Source organism: Molothrus ater, chromosome 8 (assembly GCF_012460135.2).
Source record: "Molothrus ater isolate BHLD 08-10-18 breed brown headed cowbird chromosome 8, BPBGC_Mater_1.1, whole genome shotgun sequence".
NCBI lineage: Eukaryota > Metazoa > Chordata > Aves > Passeriformes > Icteridae > Molothrus > Molothrus ater.
In genome coordinates this window covers 14,849,115-14,872,775 of record NC_050485.2, presented here as the reverse complement: position 1 = coordinate 14,872,775, position 23,661 = coordinate 14,849,115, and the positions used below count along the sequence as shown (strand labels likewise).

The window sequence follows — 23,661 nt, the reverse complement described above, 5'->3', positions numbered from 1 at the left end:
GAGATGGATGGAATCTTCTTTCCTTTTCCTTGATCTGAAAAGAGTTCGTTTGGCTAGGGCATAATTTTTAAGAGTACATAAAAATATAATTCCAGTGGGAATGATTAATCAAAGCATGCACTGCAGACCCTGACTGTAACATAAGGGCCAGAAGAAGATGCAGACAGTAATTGCACCTGAAGTTACTAAAGGGCTTGGAACCTCCAAGAAAATCTTCAAAGGGAGTATGTTCACAGACAATATACTGGCAACAAATGAACACAACCAGCAGTTAGGGAAGTTCATAAGGATTGTTCAACTTCAGCTGCCACAAGACCTGGGCTGCAGGTCTAGGACCATCCTTCCCATTGGCATAACAGTACAGGACAGACTAACTGAACTCCTGGATCCAGTCTCTCTGTGGTACTGGACCCTACCACTGCTTTGTCTGTCCTAGGCTTTTAGGGAATGCAGGTGAAACAGCTGAGCTTCTAAAATTACATTTCTCCATCTGAGAGCTCTTTGTAGTCTTTAGGAAAATAGGACAGGAAAACAAAGTCTGCTTAGTTTCCATTTACCTGATCTGAATCATTGACCGTGATCTTCAATCCCCGTAAGATTTCACCCTCTGGGGGATGCTCGTACATGGTCAGCTCAAACCTGTTCTGGGGCCCATTTTCTCCATAGAAGGTTGGTGGGTGGTTGTTGAGGTCCACCACCCGTATGGTCACCAGGGCAAAGGTGTGCTCGGAGATGTCACCTTCCTGACTGACTTCTGATGCCTGCAGCAGGCAAGAGGAAGAAAAGAATGATGAAGCAGTTTTCTCCTTCTTCAGATTCATGTTCAGGTATTCTTCCACATGTACAAAGCACTCTAACTTGTAGGAAGAGTCGTAGGCTTATATTTCTCTAAAACCTGAGTCCGTTTCACACTGAAGTTTATGATGATTAGAAGATTATGGTAATAAACCAGTCCCAGTAGAGCCCCAGTTGATTCTCCCTCTAATTTTGTCATCTTAGTAATTCACTCTGGATGAAAACAGTTCTCTAAAAGCAATCCAATAGAGGCAAGGTAATTGCTTGCCTAAAGTGTTGATAGAATAGAAAAGGAAGACAATGTTTAAATTTGCTGTGGTACCACAGGCAGTTCATTGTCTCATTGCTGCAAGGACTGCAGCCTTTAAAACTGTGAGAAAAACTGTACTTGTGGCATTTAGGCAAATATCAAAAAGTGCATGTTTATTTTTTTTTTTTGAGATTTAGTCTCCAAAATTCTGCTGTGGTGTTTAGATGAGCTTAATTTAAGGTGGATATAGTTTAGGCAGACAGGCAAACCTAGGTATTTTTCTGAACCATGAGATCAAATCTGTCTGGGTTTCATCAACCGCAACATGCAGCCTGATTCACTGGATTGAACCTGAGACATTTCTTATGCCAGGACAGAAACTGGCTGGTATTTTTGTCCCAACAGCTATATCTAACATGCCTTTTTGCTCAAAGGGCTCAAAACCAAAGGCACTTTCTCCAAAGACACTAGTCTGGCAACTGAGGTGTCTGTCACTGTATATGCTGGGTAATATAACACCTTTTTGGTTCCTCTAGCAGCTTTTGCAGCCTGCATGAGCTCTGGGTCACCACACACATAATTAGGAGATCAGAAAAGCTTGCAAGGCTTTAACCCATTCTGCATCTGGGGAGTGGTAGCAGAATGCAGTGAAGCAGAGCTGATAGAGGAAGAAATGGTGCCTGAGTTTAACTGAGCCCATGAGAATCCTTGCTCTCTCAGGCAGCTGTAGCTGTACCTGCCCTGCTTGAGCCCAGGAGCAAGCAAGTGCCCTTGGGGGTGCTACACACTGGTTCTGGCAGTGTGCAATTCCTCAAAGCAGCCTTTAAGCCACTATTGTCCTTATCACAACAATAATGTGCAGTTCCAACATGCTGGAGAAAACGGATACAGTCTTCACAATTTAATTCTGCATTTTTAAACACTTTTTCTTTAGAAACTGCTTAAAATAACACAGCCTATCACATGAGTACTGGCTCATTGAGGTGTTAGCTCATCAAGGTGTGAGCGTGTGTTTGTGTGTGGCTGAAGAGTGCCTCAGGAGTGAATGCTGATATGACACTGCATGATCTGGCCCAGTCCTAATACTAATCACAGATTTGACTGTTACCTATCTCATAACATGGAGGTTTCAAGATATTAATTCCCAGTTTAGCAATAAAATCTGGAAACACAGAGAACAGGTATCTATGGACTGTAAAGGACATTGATTTTCTAGCCTCAGAGATGAAATTAGGACAAGAGGATTTTATTTGAAAGAAATAATTTGAGATACTAAATATCCCAACAATAATATCCCTACATTAGCAATTAGAGCTGCTTTATACTATCTGGCACTCTGCTCAAATATGGGAGGTAGTTTCTGAAACAGGTAAAGTCAGCTATAAATTGAACCATTTTAGACAATCATGGCATTTTAGACTAATAGTATTAAAGTGGCCACAGTACCTACCTTAACTTTTAGTTCATACACTTCTTTCTTGAGGTGATTTGGGCTTTTTATCACAGAAATGGCTCCAGTTGTGTTGCTGATTTCAAATGAACCTTCACTTCCTGCAATGAAACCAAGATGCTCTGGTTACATGCCACACTTTCTTTCTTTGAACAAGCATGGGCAAATCAACTGTACACTTCATTAAGCACATCTTTGTCCATATGTGTATCCATATGTATCAGTAGATCTGAAGCCACTCTTCAAAAACAAAGCATTTCTATCACTGGTCTGAGACAAAAACACAGATGAGGGCCTAAAAGGGCTTCCTCCTCTAGGAACAGCTCAGTGGAGTTCTTCCCTTATGGGCAATTGTCAGCATTTTCCTCTTCTCATCCTGCTTGGGCTTCCCTCAAGCCTCAGCATCCAGGCATGCAAATTTGGTATTAATTTTATTATGCTGCCTTCTTTATATGCTGGTTTAGACAAAAATAGACATTTGTCATTGTAATTAGCAAATGCTTAATTAAGTCTCTGAGAAACAAGAACATTTCTCTCACTTATATCAGCTAAGGTGAGAAGTCTGACAATCTGTCAAAAAGAAGTACAGTCACTTCCCTCAGACAGCATCGCAGGAGAAGTGTCTTCTGGTCTTAAACACTGAGTGGTCAAAAAAAAGCTTTCAGCCTGTTGCAAGGCTGCCCTGAACAAAAGGGTTTTTTGGAGTATCTGGGGTAAGCCCCAAGGTTTCTGAACTGAGGCAGAGTCTGACAGAGGCAGGACAGGGCTGCAGGCTGACTTTGCTACTGCTACACAAGTTCCATTGATCTGGAGAGAATAGCAGTTCCAGGCAGCAGCTTATTGAGAGTGCTCTGTTTGTGCTGAAGCAAATGCCAGCTTGCAGAGGGGCAGCAGTGTCTCAGCAGGATGTCAGGAACCATCTCACATCACAGCCAAGGGCAGGCTGGTGCCCAGCAAGGGCAGCCCTGATGCTGCCTCATGTACAGTATTGGCCACATCCTGTGCTTTGTGGCAGTCTACCATTGAAAGGAAAAGAGAGGAAATCCCTTTAAATGTAGGAGATCAAGGCTTCAGAAATAAAGGATGATGACCCCAAAGCCCAGCATTTTTCTTAAACTCATTTCCAATGCTGATTTTTAAACCATTTGATAGTATCCTCTTCTGCTAATACCTACAATAACTGCAACTTCATTAAAGCACTCTAGACACAACATTGAACAGATATTGACTCACAATACCCAATTATTAAGATACATTGGCCTGCAAAATACATTCTGCTTGAGAGGAAGCTTAAGTCAATAGTGGTTTCAAACCACCATACATTGTGTTATTGTCTAGTTATCCCAGGGAAACTGGTAACCTGGAGTACATGTAGCAGTATTGGTGTTCCTCCAGATGTTTAGAAGATTGGAGCATTTCCTATCATTATTCCACACTCCAGGGATAAGACAGGCTTATTAAGAACAAACAACTTCCTGTTTGCTGTAAGTGTTTTCTTGTCCTTTAACATCCCAGCCTGCAGTTATTGGAATAATGGCTTGTCAAAAATAATGCCAATGTCTGAGGTGCAGGAGTAGAAACGTGTTGCAATCTTCTGTTCTCTGTTTTTCAACTTTCTATGCACTAAAAGCATATTCCCTTCCCCTCTTTTTTCACAAAAACAAAGCCCTTTGTTAATGGGCATGAGAAAAGCTTGCTCTCCATTAAGTTATATTTTGTTCTACTTATCTGTTATCCCCTTCCATCTTCTTTCCCACTCTTTCCTAAACACTTATCATTTATTTTTATCCCAGAGAACCCTTTTGGTCCTTCTCTATTTTCTTTGGCAATCCAGTATCTTTTCTCATTAATCTTACTCCCCTTTGACATTTTCCCTGGTTCTTCTGCCTTCACTTGTTCTCCTTATTTAATTTCTCCCTTGTTTAGTCTATTTTCATCCCACTTATTCTTGCTCCTCATTTTGTACCTTTCTTTTTACCTTTTCTCATTTTCTATCATTGTCTTCTGCAATTCTCTTTTCCTTGATGTTTCTACCTTTCTTTTACCTGTTTATTTCCTCACATTAAGAAGGAACCTCAGCATGGGTCTCATCCCACACCAACAAAAACTCAGCTGTATCTCTCTGTTCTGGCTGCTTAGATCACTTAACACAATGAAGCACTTACTCCATAGCTCTTCAACAACACCTCAGATTTCTCTTAGGAGTTTTGGGATCTTTCACACCTGTGAGTTGGGGTGCCCAGTTGCTACAGAAGCCTTGTTTTGGAAGGGAGACTGTATAAAACTCATAATCCCTGAAGCTGTAGCCTGGAGTTTAGTTGCTCTAAGCTGTTGTCTTCACCAGCTAATGAATCACCAATTCACTAACTTTCACATTCATGCTATTAAAAGATGTGTGACAGACACTCTCAGAATAGCTCATGGAAAGCATTAATCTTCTGATAACATCTGTTTTCTTCCACTTCAGTGTACAGCCAATGTCTCTTCACTGGTAAATATAATTTATTCCAAAAAATCGGAGGTTTGACCGTTTAGCCTCTTTTATCACTGTATTAATAAAAATATCCCTCCAAATGCCATGTCTGGGTCTCCCAATGAATTATCTCACCTCGCAGATTAAGTGATAGAGATACTTAGAAGAGTGAATGCATCTCCCTTTACACTTTCTGAAATGACAAGCAGCCCACTGATGCCTAACAAATCAGCAACATTAACAGCTCCAAGCACAGTTCTGTGAAGAAGATACTAAAATTCACTGAAATGAATCTTGGCTATTCTCTGCTAGACAGGGCCCTGAAGTTGTTTGAGGTATTTGACATTATTTCATGAGATTTGGTCTCAGGTTTATTAAACTCTAGCATATTCTGTTCTTATTTAATGCCAGATGGAGTTTTGAGTGCCCTTCAAATTTCGTCTAAGACAAGCCTACTCACCATTCACGATGCAGTAATGAATACTGTTAGGCTTTCCTCTGTCTCCATCAAGAGCAACAACAGTAAGGACCTCAGAGCCCTGGGGAGAAAGGGGAAATCACAGTCTGTGTGCTGAGATCAGAGCAGTGAAATTGCAACTGCACATTAATAAACTGAACTCCTGTAAGTGTTTCTGCAGTGAAGTGCTGGGGGCAGAGTGGGCACTTTTGCTTGTGCCATATGGGGAGCACAAAAAGGGCCAGTGCCCACTGCTCTGAGTGTGAAATGGCTGCAGACCCTGCATGGCCATGGGTACCTCAGCCCTGGGGGCTGGGTGGTCACAGGAATGGTTGGAAGCTGTGGCCAGGGGACACCTGCCTGGAGCCACAGATGTGGAGAGAGGATTTGGAGCAGCCAATCTGGAACCCAAATTTTAGTTTGGGGCATTACCAAGATTCCCTCTGGCTGCTTCTGTGTAGGCTTCTGTGTTCCATGGCCACATAGTGTGCTGAGACACAGGCAGATGCCAAGAAGTTATTGGGTCACTTTGGTCCTTCCTAATTAAGTTCAGACAGGCAGTAGAAGCAAACAGAGATCACAGAGCAACTTGGCCCACAGAACATCTAGGGCATAAAATTGTGATGAAAATGATGGTGATTTAACTGCCCTTAAACCTTCATGTCTGTCTTTCTGCACAAGTAACGTGGCCGTGGGCCATACGTACAGAATTTGTGTACTGAGGACCATTTGCTCATGTGACTGCTCCTATCAGCTCAGAGGGATGATGAGTGTCACATTAAAATGCTCACTCAAGTGGGAATGAGCTGTACAATTCAGGCCTCTGCACTAAAGTGTTCCTGTTTGAGGCTGCAGAACTGGGGAACATTGAAGTAACTGCCAGTGAATCACAAATGGCAAAAAGGAACATTTTCATGACAACCCTTGAGTGAATTTCAAACAAGAGCAAGGCTCTGTTAAAGCAACTGGAAATACAGAACTGTGTTTATTATCGTTTATGCTGGAAGCAGCAATAAAATCTGCCTACTGGGCAAAATGCAGTGCAGTCCCTTTGAAGGTGACAGAGTACTTGTAAATCCTGACAACTCCACCAAGGAGAAAAGAAGTAAGTTTACAAAATTAACACCAAATGCACAAACACCACTAAAATCAGCTCTTGCCTCTTTCTCTGTGGAGCTCATTCTAATGGCAAAAACCCTCACAGGGAAGGACTGATTCGTGCTTCCATCATTATATCATAATGGTGTAAGTTATGAGCTCAAGCTGGATGTAATTAACATTTATTGATTCTCATTTCCATAGTAAACACTAACTCCTGTGTGCACCTGATAGTTATTTCAAGATCTATATGTAACTATGCAGAATAAATCAATATACATAATATCATTCATTTTAAACACCTGCAAAGCACATGAGCATTACTTCTCTGCCCTGCTGAAATGTAACAGCCTCTGCAGTGAACTGCAGTATATAGTCATGCACGGGCTGCAGTGCACATTTCTGGACAGAAAGGTAAGTCACAATCTTTCCTGAAACTCAAGGGAAGGTCAGATGAACAGAGTGCAATCACACGGCTAAACTGATCAACAGCCTAATGTTGAGTAATTTAATGGGTAGATACCATTTCTTGTCCTATATATGATGAAAATTTTAATTAAATCTTATGGATCAGGGCGAAAGCTGATCCATACACAATCATGTCACTATTTAGATATAGAGAAAATTCATTAGTTTGCAGCTTCAAGAACATGTGGCTGAAAATGACTGGTTCTCCTAATTATGTCCCTGCTTGACTGATAATCTGGTTGAGTTTAGGCTTAAGAGGGCTTCCTGGCTCATCCTGCCTAACCAGCCATCACTGAGCAGAAAGCATCCTGCATTTTGGGGATGTCAGGGTTGCTTCCTCCCCAGGGGATGTTCAAGGGACAACACAGAGAGTCTGGAGTATTTGGGCATAAATTCTGTCTGGACCTTGTACAACCAACTGTTGGTAGCAGACTGATCTGAGCTAGAAAATGAAAGCACTGTGAGACCACAGAGCAAACAGACACACAAAGGCTTTTAAGCATGATGTGTTCAGGTGAGGTGACTGGCAGCCTCCTTAAGCCTTCAGCCAAGTGCCTCTGGAGGTCTGAGCTACACAAGAGCTCTTAGTCACTGTCTGGGTTTAGACCAATGTAAATGGGCAGAATCTTTTTTGACTTCAGTGGAAAAACCAGGAAGCTTTGCATGGCAAATTGGTAGTAGACATAAGGAAGAACAAGTGTGAGATTTGGTCAGCTCAATTCACCTAGTAGTCAAATCAGAGTTTAGGTGCTGTTTCCAGTAGAGTCTGTGCTAGAAACCTTAGGGCCATCTTGAGTAAGATGGGAAAGGCTGTACTTGTTCTCCCATAGATGAAACCAGAACTTACTGCAAGCGTGTCCTCATAGACATATCCATAGTAGGGAGTCCCAATGAACATTGGAGGGGTGTCCTGAACATCCTCCACGTTGATAGTAACTGTTGTTGTGGCTGAAAAGACTTTGTTGTCTCCCCTGAGCTTCCCACCACCATCCTAGAAAAGAAGTCATTGTCAGATGCCTCAGCTGAAGCATGTCTGCAAATCAGCTGAGGCATTGCATGGACCTCATGAGCCTTCAGAAGCACAGTTCCAGGAATCTTTTCCCTCTCTGAACATATAGATTTAATCTGTGCTGCCCTAGTCCCTTCTCTTTTCCATTTGTCCTGCTCTCCCTCTGATTAGGAAGACAGCTTGCAGTGCCTCATAAGTAATTTCTTATATTAAAAGTGATTGGGCCAATATATGCAGTCATAAATGATCTTTAGAGAAGGGATAGGGAATTCAAGGGCTTTTTCAGGAAAAAAGAATGCTAGAAACTGATGCAAAAGTTAGTGACCAAGGTCTACAACTTTTCATCCTACCTATAGTCTTGTCATGAACACAAGACAGTGCACAGGACAAGGTAGTGCATCTCTGGAAGGAAATAAACAGTGTACATGCTCAAAGTCTCCCAAGAACTCCAATGTGATAAAGTGCAAGCACAGAGGAGCTGTGCAGCCCAAACCTGCAAGACAGCCACACTGTGTAAGCAGTCTCTGGGGACTTGGTACAACCAGCTCTGCACCACTGATACAGCAGAGCCAATTAGGAAGACAACTTGCTATTTCAGAGGCTTTTAACACCCTCAGTCTCAGAGCACCAGCTGTAGGTCAGTAGTCATGCTGGTGTGTAAGAGTGTGAATTGTTCAACATGTCTGCAGTATCAATTCTAAAAATTCCAATTTTTTTAAAAGATACACTGATTTTTTTTTCTTCCTTACTGCCCCTAAGGTAGAATTTAAGCCAAATTTTGTTATTCTTCCTCAAATGAACCTTGGCTAAAAATACATGAAAAGGTCCATACACTTAAAAAAAAAATATGAGCAACTCCAAGACCCCATAAGTTACAGCAAAACTGCCCTCTTTCCACCCATGTGAGTCTGTCTGTGTGACAGGTCCCCACAGGATTGTGAGAGACTTCAGAATCTATAAACTTCTAATGCCTGTTAGCATGTGCAGTCACAGGCACAGTACTGCTGGGAAAGACAGTGGCAAGAAGGGATGTGCAGCAATATCTACAGGATTTAAATAAGCTCCTGCCATGAGGCTGCAGGGAAGTGAGAATAAGGAACATTCACAGATATTTCCAGAAAAGAAATCCATCACTTGTGCTGTGCTGGGTCTAGCTGTGGGTAGTGGCTGTGGCCCATCTGCCTGCCAGGGTCTGTCCTTGTGGTGGTTGGGCTGTGCCCTGGGCAGCATGAGGAGCCCTGAGCTCACAGGTTGCTGCTTCTTGAAGCCAGGGCTGGATACACCAACCCTTCACTTCTAGGTGAGTCCCATGGCACCGGGGACATGAATGAAATGTGGGAAACCCCCTCCCAAATCCTCCAGATGTTGTTCAGCAGCAAACACCTGCTACCTTTACTCCCTCACCTTTCCACGTTACCCACCACACCTCCAGAGGTTACAGCAGAGTAACTCTGCTGCCTCCATGTTTCAGCAGCACTTGCATTCAAACTATTTGGTCCCACTCAAACACTACCCCAGCCTCCTCTAGTCTCACATAAAAGCCTTTTACCTTGGCTACAACCACAACAAAATGTGTTCTTGATTTCTCGTAGTCCAGGGTGACCCCAGGTTTGATGCGCAGGACGCCGCTGTGACGGTCTATCGTGAACTTGTTAGCATGGATGTTCTAGAAGGAAAGAAAAGGAGAAACAGCCAGGGATTACACATGTGGAGATAGGATTGCCACAGGGATTCATCTTTTATTTCATCTGCTAAGGGAGAAGACTAGAATAATGACACGGTTTGGGTGAATAATGCATTTGATGAATTTCACCTCTGTGTTTATGAACAATTCATGAACCAACCACAAGTCTGTCATTATTCAGAATAAATCAGTTACTTGTAATGTAGATTTTTTAAATCTTTTAGTATTTCATTGTGAAAACTTACACTTTTGGTTAACTCAGTTAATTGCATGGAAAGAGGTAGGGAGACTTAACAGAAAAAAGATGAAGGGAAAAGGAATTTGAAACACTAAGGGGTGACACCCTTAGTGTTTAAAGTTCTACTGGTTTCAAAAAAAAGCAGGAAGGTTGCATGTATAGATTATTGTCAAACACAGTGGTGGTCTGGTGATTTTTGTGATGTACAAACAAAATCTAAAGGACATCTGATTTTAAAAGAGGCCTAAAAAATGCCTCCCTCCATTCTTCTGAACTGGAGATATCTGTACAAACACCTCTGTTCCTGTATCTAGACACAATGGTAATCTTGGCCATTTCAGCAGACATCACCACCTGCCTTTATCATACCTATGGAGAGATTTTTTCTGTGCAACTTGAGAATTCTCAGAGACTGTGCCCAAAGACATGGCAAGATGTTTTCAACAACATATTTTTAATCCTTTTTGCCACACAAATATATTATAAACCAGACATAAAATTTTGAAATTGCTGCCCCTTGGTCCATAGACTATCAGCTGTCTGGAAAGAGCCCTGTGCAAAGCTGAATGCTGCACATGGATCATAATTTGTGAAATCAAAGCTAAATTTCAACAAGGCACTCAAGGTGTTCTTTCACAGTATGCCCAAGCTCTTAACAGGATTAGCTTTAGTGCTATGTAAATATCTCCTAACTTGTCTTCATATTCTTATCCAAAATTAAATATTGCAACAAATTTGCTTTGCTTTTGTTTACTTTTTTTCATGTTTCCCTTGAATAAAGGGAACTGCAGATAACCTGGATGAAACTGCCTATAGGAAGGAGAAATTTGAAGGACATAATGCAAAACATTGCCCTTGTGGCATACAGAAGATATGTAATACAGAAGTTCAGCTTTAAATCTGGAGCCCTTTCAGTTCTTCACCAGTGGGCAGCAGCTGAAAGGGTGGTTTCAGGCAGTCACTGCTTTGTCAGGGAGAAGATTTAGTACCTCTCATTTCACACTGTGATCTTGGTATCAATTATGCACCAGCCTGCTACAGTGAAGGGCACATTTATGTTTCCAGTGTGTTTTGCTCCCTAAAGAAAGCTATTTCCTGCTTTCAAGCATACAAGATTACCAGCTAATCTTGCTCTCCCTGTCACGCCAAAAGAAGGGCCAGTAAGAGCCCTGCCATGAGGGGTCCTGCTGGCAGGCACAGGAGTGTCAGTGGCAACTCCAGCTCCCTTGCTGCCTGCTGGATCACCCTTGGCTGCTTGCAATCAAACAACATCCCTTCTGCCAATGCTTATTTTCTTGTGCATGGTACAAAATTAATCCTATAGGCACTAGCAGTGCACTCAACCCCCAAATTCTTTTTAAAATCTGCTTTCTGAAATCTCAGTAAATGAGAGAAAAATTTGTGAAGGTACAGACAATACTTTACCTGCAAGAAGTAGGTGATGCTTCCTCCAGAACCTGTGTCCTTGTCTATTGCCTCAATCTTAAAGATGCTGCTGCTGGAGGGAGTGTTCTGTGACCAGAAAGAGTTAGCAGAGTCACACAGAAACAGAAAACCAGGTGAGGTAAAAGAAATGAAACATGAGCATGCAGGGAGGCAGAAGGAGAGTGATGGTAGAAAGAATGTAAAAGCACTGAGGGAACCAAAGAGCAGAAGGGAAAGAGGGAAGAGATTAAAACTGGAAAACAAGAAGAAACACTTTGTGAAATAAAAATAACAGAACATTGTAGCTAAGACTGGGTGTATCCTATTCCCACTTCTATCCTATTCCCAATTCTAAAAACTCACATTGACTCACATCTTGGAATTTACCCCCAAAATAGCACACCTTAAGTACCTATAAACTTATTCCCCAAGTTTGCAGTGAATTTTAGATATCTACCCAAACCCTAAACCAAAAGAATGCAAGTCTGTCCTGCACAACTTGTTGTTTTACTGAAAACATATAAGCCCCTGTTTACATCCTAGAGAAGTATATTTCCAGTATGCAAAGGAACTTCACCAACCTCTGGGACTTGGACTATGTAAGGTGTATTGATGAACTCTGGGCTCTCATCATTGGCATCCATTACAAGGATCCTGACTTTTTCAGAAACCTGGAGTAGAATATGAAGAGCATATTATGGCTCCCATTATTTATGGATCCCATTATTTCCCTTTTACAGAGATTTCCAGGGCAGTTGTGCCTGTGGGAGGCTGGAACATCTCAAACATTTCTTGCAATAATCTCAATTAATTTGTTTGAGATGAGGAAGAGCTCTAGATTTATCCAGTCTTGTAGATAAGAAGAGGGGCCCACTTTTGTGGAACCTCTAGTGATGAAGCCCACATCCTCCTACTGGCAGACTGCCATCCTGGCCCTGACAGCATGAGTCCATAAATTAAAAATGCCAAGAAAATCTGTGGAAATAGGACTGGAGGCTCAGATAAGTCCTTAATGATTAGATGAACAAAGCTTTATCTAGCAGCAGACAAGAAACACCCCACCATCTTAGCCTAAGCAAATCTTCTTAACATCATGCTAGAGAAACACTGTGGGGGTGGGGACAGGCAGCTCTTGGGCACCCAACACTAGTTCCTTTAATGTCACACATTTCTCCAAAAAGCCTCCAGATCTTAGGCACAAATCCAACTGTGCTGGCAGTGAAACTTCATGGGAAGCTGCTGTAATTCTGCAGGCTGCTAAGTCAGTATTTCAGCTCACACTTCATTGTAATTATCTTCAAATAGCTGAGCAAGGAGATGAAGTGAGACTGGAGTAACTGTGAGTTCAGTGGCTCTTGGAACAGGAGGTAAGGCTCTAATAAGATTATGTTTTCTGATCAAATGAGATGGTCCCATTAAGGTAATTTAATAGGAGTAGGTATGTGAGGACAGACAGTTTAACAAGCGACAGCATAATTAAATACTTACTGTACTCAGGCCATCTGAAATACTGACAATAACTTCAATCTCATCTTCCTTCTGTAAATGAAGAAAATTCTTTTGTAAGAGAGATGGTGTTTGTCCTGATTGGAAAAGGGACTGCAGATTTAAACCTGTCTAGGCAGGCAGATGAAAGTAACAAATAATATCATAGAGCAACCCCAGCAGAGGCCAGGAAGATTCCTCAGAAGCTCCAGCTCCCTGAACCTTCTCAGGCTACCATCAGGAGATGGTTGCTCTGGCAATCCCTGCTGCTTCCTAAAGTGCTCATAATCATCAGTCTCCTTTTTCAAGAAATGTTCCCTAAAATGGCACTTTGGTTAAAATTGTTCTGTATTAGTGTACAGATTTTTAAAGGGTTTACAAAATATTGTGTAAGCTTCTCAGTGAGGAGATATGAAGGGTTCAATGCCTTCTTCCCAGAATAAGGCTGGATTTAGGCATCTTTAACAGCACAGTTACACTGGCTAAAGGGCTGTGATGTACTAGAGGAGTGTCCTGAAACACTGCTTACACAAATCTCTACTTCTTCCTAGTGACAGGAGACTCCCCTGTCTGAGGATTTGGTGATGACTGTAGCTGCCCTTAAGCTCTTTATGGGGTGTGGGTGGGGGAAGATAAGAAATAAAGAATATACTTCTCTTTTGAAAAAAGCTGGAGAGACAGCTGCTGAAAAATTTGATAGCAATGTCAGTGGCACAAGTCAACTGGAATGCAACATGATAGGTGAAGTATAATGTCCTAGAATTGCAAAGTACATGCTTCAGGGGCTAATAAACTGGCCTTGTCCCTCAAAGCCTCAGATCAAATTAAACTGAAATTCCACAAACACCTGGAGTGATGCCATTTGATTGTACCTCTCTGTCAAGCTCTTCAATCAAAGTAACATTTCCAAGGTTCTTGTCAACAGAAAAGTAACGCCTTGATCCAGCTTCATAGGTCAGGCCATATGTCACAGGATCTCCTTCTGGGTCAGTTCCATTCAGAGTGTACACGTGGGTGCCTGAAAAATTGATATTCAACAGCATTCCCCTGTGGTTATTTCAATCAGGGAGTGTTTCACTGGTCTGTTCCTTAGGAACCTGGCTACCCTGCAGCAGGAAAAGGTTTTGTCAATCAAGCCCACTTACTGGGAAGTATGGAAAAGCAGATAGTTCAATAGTCCTGATGGCAACTTTTTAGCCAGCTGGTTTAATTGAGTTCATCAGTGCTGGTTTCTGTCACTTTAGGCCCTTTCCTGGTCAATACTGTTCATACCCAAGAGTGACATAGGGGACAAGCTCTTGGGCAGCTCTCAGCCCAGGTGAGCCAGAAGTGATGCTGTTGTACAAGTGGGTGACAATCTCAGCAGCACCAAAAGGCCCTCAAAGACCTCTTTGTAGGAACAACAGAACTGCAAACTAGCATGCAGAGAATCTGGCAATCTCCCTTCAGGGGAGCTCCCTCAGGATTAGATCTGAGCTCTGGAACTTGGGAGGTGCAAGGACATTTCCTACTTTCCCACTTTCAGGATTAATTGATGCAAAAGTCTTCTTTCCTGTTTCACTCCCACTCATTAGCTCTCTCTCATTACATTCTTTACTTGACACACCCACTCATGCTCATACCAATTATTAAATTTTTCAAACTCATCAATGTATTTCCTTCAGAAGCTGGAGAAAGATAGTTATTTCTATTTTTATACATTGAGAAGTTGGTGCCAGTTTTTCCATCAAGCTGACTTTGTGTATTATAAATGATAATTCCTGGGGGAGTTATAACACCCATATTTTCAAAGCATGGCTAGAGTGTTTATTAGTATTATTTTTTAAATTTACATCTGCCAGTCTATTATGCTTTAACACCTTCATCTAAATAACTTCAAGCAGTTTACAAACACCAGTTAACTGAGCCTGAAATATAAAGCACTGTTGTTGTTTCTTCCTATCTGCTGTGCCTTGGGTAAGTTACCTGAGACATTCAGGTTGGAGAGGTTAAGCACAGAAACTGCTTTACATCTAGCAAAGCCCTCTGCACTGGAAATACTGCAGCAAGTGCCTCACTGGTTACTAGTGAGTTTTGCTCGTGCATGCAACCCAAATACAGGATGGAAGGAACCCTGCTAAGAAAGTCAGCATAAAGTTAAAGAAGAACACTAAGGCTCAGTTTTGACCTACTCTGGCCCTGAGTTTGACAGATGTTTAATTCAGTACTCAAAAATGATAATTTTTTCTTCTCTCCTCTCTTCATAGATCACTGACCAGATCTGTAAGTTTGTGCTTAGTTCTAGAGCTTTGCCCACATCATTGACAGGTCAGATTCTCAAAGGTTTCCTCAGTTTTGCAAGGCAACCTTTTGAACCTCGTTTGCTTCTTTCCTGGCATTCAAACTGTGAAGCTGCTCTGGGGCCTTAGTGGCCATGGGACATCCAGCCATCAGTGGTGACATTTGCAAAGCATGCCTGTCTTCTTATCATAGCAAGAGATTGTACTAAACCATGTGGAATCTGTGCTCACTTAGGAGTAAACTCTCATGTGATAATTATCAGGGCAATATTTGGGCACCTTTGTACAAAAAAATGTTACATTGCAAAAACCAATGCACCCACAAGAACACTAACAAGAGAGCCTGTCATGGGCTGGTTCAGCCAGCCAACAAATAACCAAGACATGCAAAACAGTTCACAAAACTAAAAACCATTTTTCCACATTTTCCTTGTACTTTTCCTACAAAACAGAATGGAAAATAACAACACATCTGTAACTGTGATCACTGAAAATTATTAGGGAAAGACAATGAGCAGTATGATGAGACACTTCTGACTGTAACAACTCTCTAAACACAAGGAAATGAAAGGAGAGGAACTAACTGGGACTGATATAAAATAGGATCCTGAAAGGACACCTGCTTCCTGATTCAACTGTCTATATAAGAGAGAGAAATTAAAAAACTGGAGGGTTCTGCAGCACCAGCACTGACTTATTTATTCTTGTTTCTTAAAAGCTTTGTCTTAATATCACAGCTGGATCCAATTGAAGATTTAAGGTGCCAATTGCCATCATCTCACTGATATCCTTATAAATATAGTGCTTTTCTGCAGCCTTTTTTTTTGGTCATTAGTTGTCTCTACTTCTCAGTCGTTTTCTGCCCTTCTTGCCACCTTTTCCTGTCCCTTGCACTCGACTCAGTGCTGGCTGTCCTGCCTGTTTCTAGCTTGTGTGGATGTCTGCAGCAGCTGCTGAGCAGTGCTGTCTGTGCTGTGGAGAAGCAGGATGGACACCACATCTGGGCTCTCTTGGAGCTGAGAGCAACCACCAGGCACCAGGTCTCTGCTGGGCTGCCCTGAAATACCAATACCAGCAGTACACAAATGCAAACCCCTCCTCAGGGGGCACAGGGCTGGGGAACAACAGACTGAAAGTTTGTGTGAACCCATTAAAACCTGGGCTGGTTCTTTAAATCTCACAGTTTCCTTTCCTACATTTCTTAGAATTTTCTTATAAGAAAGACAGGAACTTTCTTGCTGCTAAATAAGTAAAAACATTGATATTGGTACAGACTGAGATTACTGAGCTTTCTGAGCAAGTAATGATGGACTTCATTGATCTTTACACCGGAGTCTTTGCTTTTTAGCTAAAGCTGATACTTCATTTTTCATAATACAAAATACTTGCATGCCTTTTAAATTAGATTGTGGATCAAAATTTATTTTCTAACTCATTATAATTCCTTATTTTTTCCAAATTGTAATTTCGCTGCACAGTACCCTCCATATCATTAACACCCCCAGGAACACTTCTCACCACAGTGTTAATGCCAATTAAAAATCTGTTCTCAGTGTGCTGCCTCTACTTGCTGAAAAGGAAATAAATGAAGAAGGCAGATAAAATCTTACCAGAGGATACCAAGTAAATACCCTCTCCCTGTCATAAAAATATGGGAATAGAAGAGTCTTTACTTGAGGATATGGCAAATGCCACAGTTAGAAGAGCTGGATACTCTGAGTGCCCAGGGGATGATGCAGCAGGCTGGGACAGGGGAGTCCTGGGGCGCTATTGCTGCCTCCTGCTGTGACTTCCTCCCATGAGCCATGCCAGGCTTTTTCACTCTGTTTTTCCTATTGCAGCTTAAAAGTCATTTGCTCTCTGCTCTGCCACTTGGGCTGAATGGCTGTCTCATGATGTCATTGCTCTATTTTAATTCATTTTTGACTCAAATTTAATCAGTTTCTGCCCTGGGCTCTGGGACTGGTTTTGCTTTCTCACTGAAGACACACTCTCCCTCTCTGCTGTGCAACGCCCAGCAATCAGATCCTTTCCCTGTCAGTTAAACAAGCCAAGCACATTTTGGATTCAGGCACTGTCCTTTGCCAGCACAGCTGATAACTGTTAAGAAGATGCTGAGAGGGACATGTGTGGCCATTCTCCCAGGACAGGACGCCTCTGTTCCTAATGTCACAGCAAACACCACCTAGCCCAGGGTCACATGTCTGCTCTCCACCTCTCTCAGCCGAGGGCCCACTTCCCCAGCAGAAGAGGAGATGGACAGTTAAAGGCTACACAGGGCTGTTTTCACACCAAGCTCACCCCAAGCACAGGCTCCTGGAGGCCATGGATACACACCATGACTACCCCAAAGCCCCTTCCCCATTCACTGCCTGTTACTGCTCCTTCCGGACCGTGCCCAGGGGACTCCTGCTCCCTCCCTGCAGCCTGGTGCAGCAGCCAGCTGCCAAAGCAGAGACATGGCAGCATCAGCAGCAGCCAAAACACACCCTGCAGCTGCCAGTGCCTGACCTGGAGAGATGGGATATGGCAGCAAGGGCTGAGCACAGGGCCCGGACCATCACCCCATGGACAGCAGCAATATGTCCCTGCAGCACCCATGGCAACCAACTCCAAGGAGGAGTCATCTGAGTGCAATTTTCTGATGTTCTTGCAGTTTCTGTCAGAATAATCTAAACAAAATTGAAGGCTGTAACACCTGTGAGTCCTCAAAGCATCTCTGTGCAGTGCTTGGCTTTGCAGGGGGCTTTGCTCTGTGCACGCTGGCACTGCTGCAGGGGTGCAGAAAGCAGGCTGTGCTTACACTGCTGTTCTGGCAGCTCCCAGCTTGCCTAGAGGTGGAGCAGGGTGACAGAAACAAGGGAAGAATGATAGGTGCCACAGGGGACAAGAAGGCTCTCCTCAGTCAGCTGTGAATGATGGGAAGAAAGGAAGAAAGCAGCATGTAGGAACAGGGTGAGCTTGAAGGATGGAGGGATCTGAAGGGATCAGTCACCCAGTGGTGAGTAGGTGGCAGCTGTAGCTTTGATCAAAGAACTGCCACTGCAAACGGGCTTTTAATGGGAAAAGTGCCTTCTGGAGGCAAGGGAAAAAACAGAAAGGGAAATGCAAGGAGATCATGCAGAGATCTACAGAGCACTGATGATGGTTGGGCTTTGAGAGAGTAATGAACTTAGGCCTTCTGAGTATGCTTCAATCCCCTGCTCTGCAGCTGTTCCCAGCCCCACTCTGTCCCCACCATGAGGCTTAGCAGGATTATGAGGTAAGATGAAACAAACAACCTGAAATAGCATCCCACTCCTGCCCTAAGACCTTGATTAGGAGCACATGCACATTTTGTATGTACACATGCAAAGAGCTAATTACCACCTGCCCCACCAAAACACAAACACCAACTGCTATTTCAGTTCATAACTCCTCCCATTCTTCTTAAATCTGGCACTGAAAGGGGCTGCTGCTGTCTGGCCTCTCTTACCCTGAGGGCTCTCAAGCCCTGCAGCAGTAAATAGGATCTGGGAATCTCCAGGTACTTTCAAGCATTCATGCAGAAATAGTACTTGATGGTTTTATGATAGCTTGGTACAAAAGCTACAACCATGTGTAAATAATCAAAACTGGACAAAGGAAAATAAGGTCAAGTTAAGGATGATACAAGAATGATAATGAATTTGATGTGCTCACACACAGCTGCAGAACTGCAATGTCTCTTTCTACAGCCACACACAGACTTCATCATGTCCTTTCTGCATTCCCAAATGTTCCACATCCCTTGCCTACAGATGCCTGGGAATAAAACTAACACATACTACTTTGCCAACCACTTGCAATCTCAGCAGGGTCAAAGACTGTAAAATTTCTGGAGGTTTATTAAAGCTGCTGTCTGTGGCATTGCACAACTCAGACACCAGCTGCTGCCAAGAAAAGCATCCTGCCCATGACTCCAAGCTTTATGTAAGGACAGGGGATATCTAATAGCAACCTGTCCACTTTTGCAGCACATAAACCTGAGTGCAGCCATCCAGAATCAAACATATGGAAGTTTTAGTTCCCCTGTTTTGTCATTGATCATCCTGCTCAACCTGAGAGATGACTGTGGGAGTGTGGATGCTTGGGACTGCACATGGACATGAGAGACCAGATGCCTCCTCCTGCTTCTGGAGGAGATCAGAGCAGGTGATGAAGAACAATATTCTCCTCTGCAGTGCCACAGAAAAGGGCCAGCCTGGTAGCCATTTAGCACTGAGCTCTGGCACCAAGATCTGGCTGTGGTCTGATGTGAACTCTGGTCCTCGTGCCCTGTACAAAGCTGAAAGCACACCCAGCACTGCAGTGTCAGTGCTGTTTGTGCCCTTCCCTGTGACTCTCTGCCAAAGCCTCCCCGAGGACTGGCTATGCTGACATGGGCAGCAGCAGTTTCCATTAAGCAAATCCCAAGCAACCATGTTCCAATGGAACTTCTGAAAGTGCTTTCAGAAGAGAGGACCTTGCAGTACTTAGAGCTGTTCTGGGAATTAGCCCAAAGAAGCACTGGAAGCTGTGTGACAAAACAATCACATTTGGTCTTCCCAAAAGTAAGGTCTTATCTCTCTTTCCCAAGGGTTCCTACAGGTCTTTTGGAGTTTTCACAGAGAGGCTTTCTCTCTTGTCTTTTAAAGCACATTTACACATCAAATTAGAAGTACAAGCCAGCCAATTTAAACACATGTAAGCACATTCTGGATGAAGCTAGTAGGCAGGAAGCACAGCAGCTCTAAGAAAGAGCAGCCTGAGCTTTATCACTGCTGCAAGCAAAGTACAAACTCTCCAGAGACCTCCATGTTCCTAGTCTGGTTGCTAATGTTACAAAAGCACATACAGAAGCCCATTACATATATCTCATTATTCTTACTCAGGCTTATTAGGAGAGCACTAACACAGGCTCTGATCCCTCACACTGCTGCTTTGCTGTTTGTTGAGGCACACTGTCCCTTTTTGGCTGCTAGAGCACCAGATCAGATGCAGTGGAAATTACTGTTGTACTTCACTGCTGCAGGGAGTGCTGTCATCTGAGAGACCATGTGGTGCTGCAGTCCTGACAGGAGGGACATTTTTGCCCATGTTGTGGCTATGTGCCATCTTTATCTCCTCATCCCCACGCAGGTGCCTGGAGGCTCCCAGTGGTGGCAGGCAGAGGCTGGCACCACACCAGGGAGTGGGGCTTGGATGACAAATGAGTTGTACTGCCTGAGGTTTCAGTGGCAGAGCTGGCAAGCACCACTCCAAACAAACTGAGTTGGGGTCCCATTTTGTGGCTGTCTGGGATTACAGCCTTATCTACACTTGGACAAGTGATTCCAATACCTCCAGCTATCAGCAGAACCATAGGGATTGCCAAGCCTGAACTAAGTGTGGTTTCCATGAGAATCTAGGCAGAAGTGCAGCAAAAATTTCAGCTCCTTGGTCTGCCTCTGGCTTTTGCAAGTGCCACTACATTACTACATTACTGTTGGCCTTCAAGCTGGGGTTTCCACCTAAGCTTGATCAAGCTTATAGCAAATTCCTGCTGTATCATAAGCAGGCTCCTTTTAAGTCCATTGTCAAGATGTGTCACTTCTACACTATGTGCTGCCATCTCCCCCTCCTCTTTCAAGCTGAGAAGGTAAAGGAGACTTTGCTGCTTCCAAATACCCCCTCCCCACCTTCTAGCAGGCCCAGTGTGGGTCTTGGATGACATTAACACCACTGGGTCAGAAATGGAGACTTTGAGCAAACCCAGGCAGCTGCATCCCAGCACAGAGTGACCTTGGTCTGCTTTAAGAAGGCGTGGGTGGCAGTGTCAGGCTGGCAGAGCAGGCTGTGCCCTCTGATCCCTCCCTCATCCTGGCCTTCCCCAGCTGCCTGAGCCCTGGGAGGGGGTGTCTGGCTGCACCCCCTGAGCAGCCATATCTCTCCTCTCTGCATGAGGCACGAGTAAAGGGGTGCTTTGGTACCCAGCTTGCATTAACTAAATATTTTTCTGATTCAGCCTGTGAAAGCTGCAGATGAAGAGAAGAAAATCCTAAATAAAGGTGATGTTCATCACTTAATATCTATTTTTATGCAATTGCTTAGGTCTCAGGAGATTATTTTCCCCCACAGAAAATATTGATTGTAAGTCACCTTTTGTTCTTATTTAACTTTTCTTAGTGCAACTACAGTTAAAAGAAGCATAAATAGACCTGCCTCAGAGTGCTGAAAAATCTGTAAACTGCATCCATTTTTGAATTTTCAATAAAAAAAAAACCTTTTTAAAAAACATCAGTTATTTAGACAAAACAATTTTCACTGCAAGTGGAAACATTTTCTACCATTTGTACATAAATATTAAAAATGTGTTTGGAAAAAAATCATGCCCCTTAGTTTTTCAATGTACAGCTTGCTTTTATCAAGGCTGATAACCTAATTTCTAGTAATTTTTTCTTCTCATAAGCATTTATAGAATTGGTAAGAAGCCTCCCACCATGAATTTATTTCTGACCCCAAAGGTCTGAGCTCTGAAGCTATGAATAGATTGGCAGACAAAAAAAGAGGGAGCTAGAATTCATGTTTTAAATTGCAGCTACAATTCAAACATGTCATTTTAAATTGAGGCCAATTAAAAGCTTGAGAAAAAAACATCTAAGATCACAGCAAATAACAACAACCTACGGGAAAATATATATGTTAATCATAAGAGCAAGCAAATTCAGTTTCACAGATTAAACATACAAATTTTAATACTGACCAACATGCGTGTCCTCCGAAAGGCTGAGAAGTGCCATGTTCCCATTTGTGCTTCTGGCTCCATTATCAAAGAAATAGGGGGCATAATTTGCCTGAACTGCAATTAAAACAAAACAGAAGCCAAACAAAAGCATTTTGTAGGTGACAGTTATTTGGCTGTCTCAGGTACCCAACTCTCAGTAAACAGGAGCTGTTCAGGGAATACTAGGAGTGCATAACACACCCAGTTGCTGCAATGGACTTTCAGAACTGTATCTGTATAGATATTTTTAATAAAATTACTTCTACGTGCCACTGTGCCAGTATTCACACAGCAGGAAATAGAGTATATAAAAAACCTCCCAACCAACAGAAACATCTCTCTTAAAAAAAACTCAACCAGTTCCAGACAGCTTCAATGAAAAATGAACTTTTCCAGCTTGCAATGATGGAATACCTCTCCTCTATTCCACACATACAAGCCTGAAACTTTCCCAGTGCCTCGGTTCCTTACCAAATATTCTTACCCAGTGTTCTAAGCACATCCTGCCTTAAAATTATGCCTACTACATGATCAATTAGCCATAATTAAATACTTACTTGCTGCCAGACAACAGCAAAGTTTAAAAAAAAACAAAACAAAAAACAACAAATTAGTTCTCATTCTACTGACTGACTGTTAAGAGATTCAAAATAGCCCATTTGAAACAAAATTGCAAGTATATAAACACAGACAGTAACATTTGCACAAGGACCAGTTGCCATGGAAAATATTTCAGAACAACATTACCACATCAGTAAGGATAACTACAAGATTTAAGGTTATGCTTGTATTCTCTATATTTTTACTTAACAAAGTGATTATTGTACTCACCCAGGCAAACATGCACCAAACTTAGAAATAAGGAGGGGGTGAAATGCCTTACATGCTTCATCCCACTGAAGAAAGAGCCAACTTCTTCTGTGTTATAAGGGCTTGTTTTTTGTTAGTTTTATTTATTTTTATTTTTTTTATCTCTCTGAAACATCTAGGAAAGTGCCCTTCAGGTTGATGTAGCAGAGAAATGTGGAAGAGGCAGTAACAGATGCTAAGATGTTAAGCGGATGACACGTCTTAATTTCTGAGGAATTTAAAGAAGCTCCTTCCTACCACCTAATTAGACCAATTACTTTGCAGGGAGCTGTGGGACTCATCTCTGAGACAAGATTTGGAGGAATCAGTGTAACTCTCATGTTTTGCTTTCGGTACTGTATTTGTGCTGTACAAACACAAGTCAGGGAGAAGGTGAAGTAGAAATTTGTTTTCTTCCTGAACCCTGTCTTTAATTCTCTAAGGCAGTTATCTGTTTTTAAGAGCTAATAGAAGTTTATTTTAGCTCTGGTAATCTTGAGAAACTACAAAAGAAGAAAATTTAGTATTAGCAAAAACAATAGAAATGATTGTTACAATTTAAAAGAAAGCACTTATGATAGCAAAAAAATACACAAGATTGCATTAAAATGCAGAATGTTCTTTTTATGAGTTGGCCTGATCATTTAATTCTTAAACAGCATGAATTGCTGAAAGCATCTTTTACTTTCAGCAGAAAATTTTCAACACACAAGAAGTGTGTTTAACCATCAACACATTGAAAAAGTTAACAGAATAGCTTTTTAAAATTGCTTGGTTTGACACATATAAGGTGTTTTCACTAACTAAAAATATATATCTTTCAATACAGTATATGGTTAAAAATCAGCCACACTGAGGATGCTCACAGATAAACCTGCTTGAAAGGAGCTCCATCAGTGACAGTATGTGACTCAGTGACCCTTGTGGTCCCTTCCAGC

General features: G+C 42.4%; 1 protein-coding gene across 1 annotated transcript in view; it reads right to left on the bottom strand.

Annotated features, from left to right (window-relative positions):
• The window catches only part of CDHR1 (cadherin related family member 1), a 43,296-nt gene extending 20,388 nt beyond the window's left edge, over positions 1-22,908 (bottom strand). The window contains exons 1-11 of the mRNA XM_036385698.1: positions 22,706-22,908; positions 21,854-21,949; positions 13,705-13,850; positions 12,836-12,886; positions 11,929-12,018; positions 11,348-11,434; positions 9,550-9,666; positions 7,839-7,982; positions 5,429-5,507; positions 2,496-2,596; positions 558-761 (exon numbers count right to left, since the gene is read on the bottom strand). Of these exons, the coding sequence (XP_036241591.1) occupies positions 558-761; positions 2,496-2,596; positions 5,429-5,507; positions 7,839-7,982; positions 9,550-9,666; positions 11,348-11,434; positions 11,929-12,018; positions 12,836-12,886; positions 13,705-13,850; positions 21,854-21,949; positions 22,706-22,766 (1,176 nt within the window). The 5' untranslated portion in view covers positions 22,767-22,908. The remainder of the gene's footprint in view (positions 1-557; positions 762-2,495; positions 2,597-5,428; positions 5,508-7,838; positions 7,983-9,549; positions 9,667-11,347; positions 11,435-11,928; positions 12,019-12,835; positions 12,887-13,704; positions 13,851-21,853; positions 21,950-22,705) is intronic.
• Between the last annotated feature and the right edge of the window lie 753 nt (positions 22,909-23,661).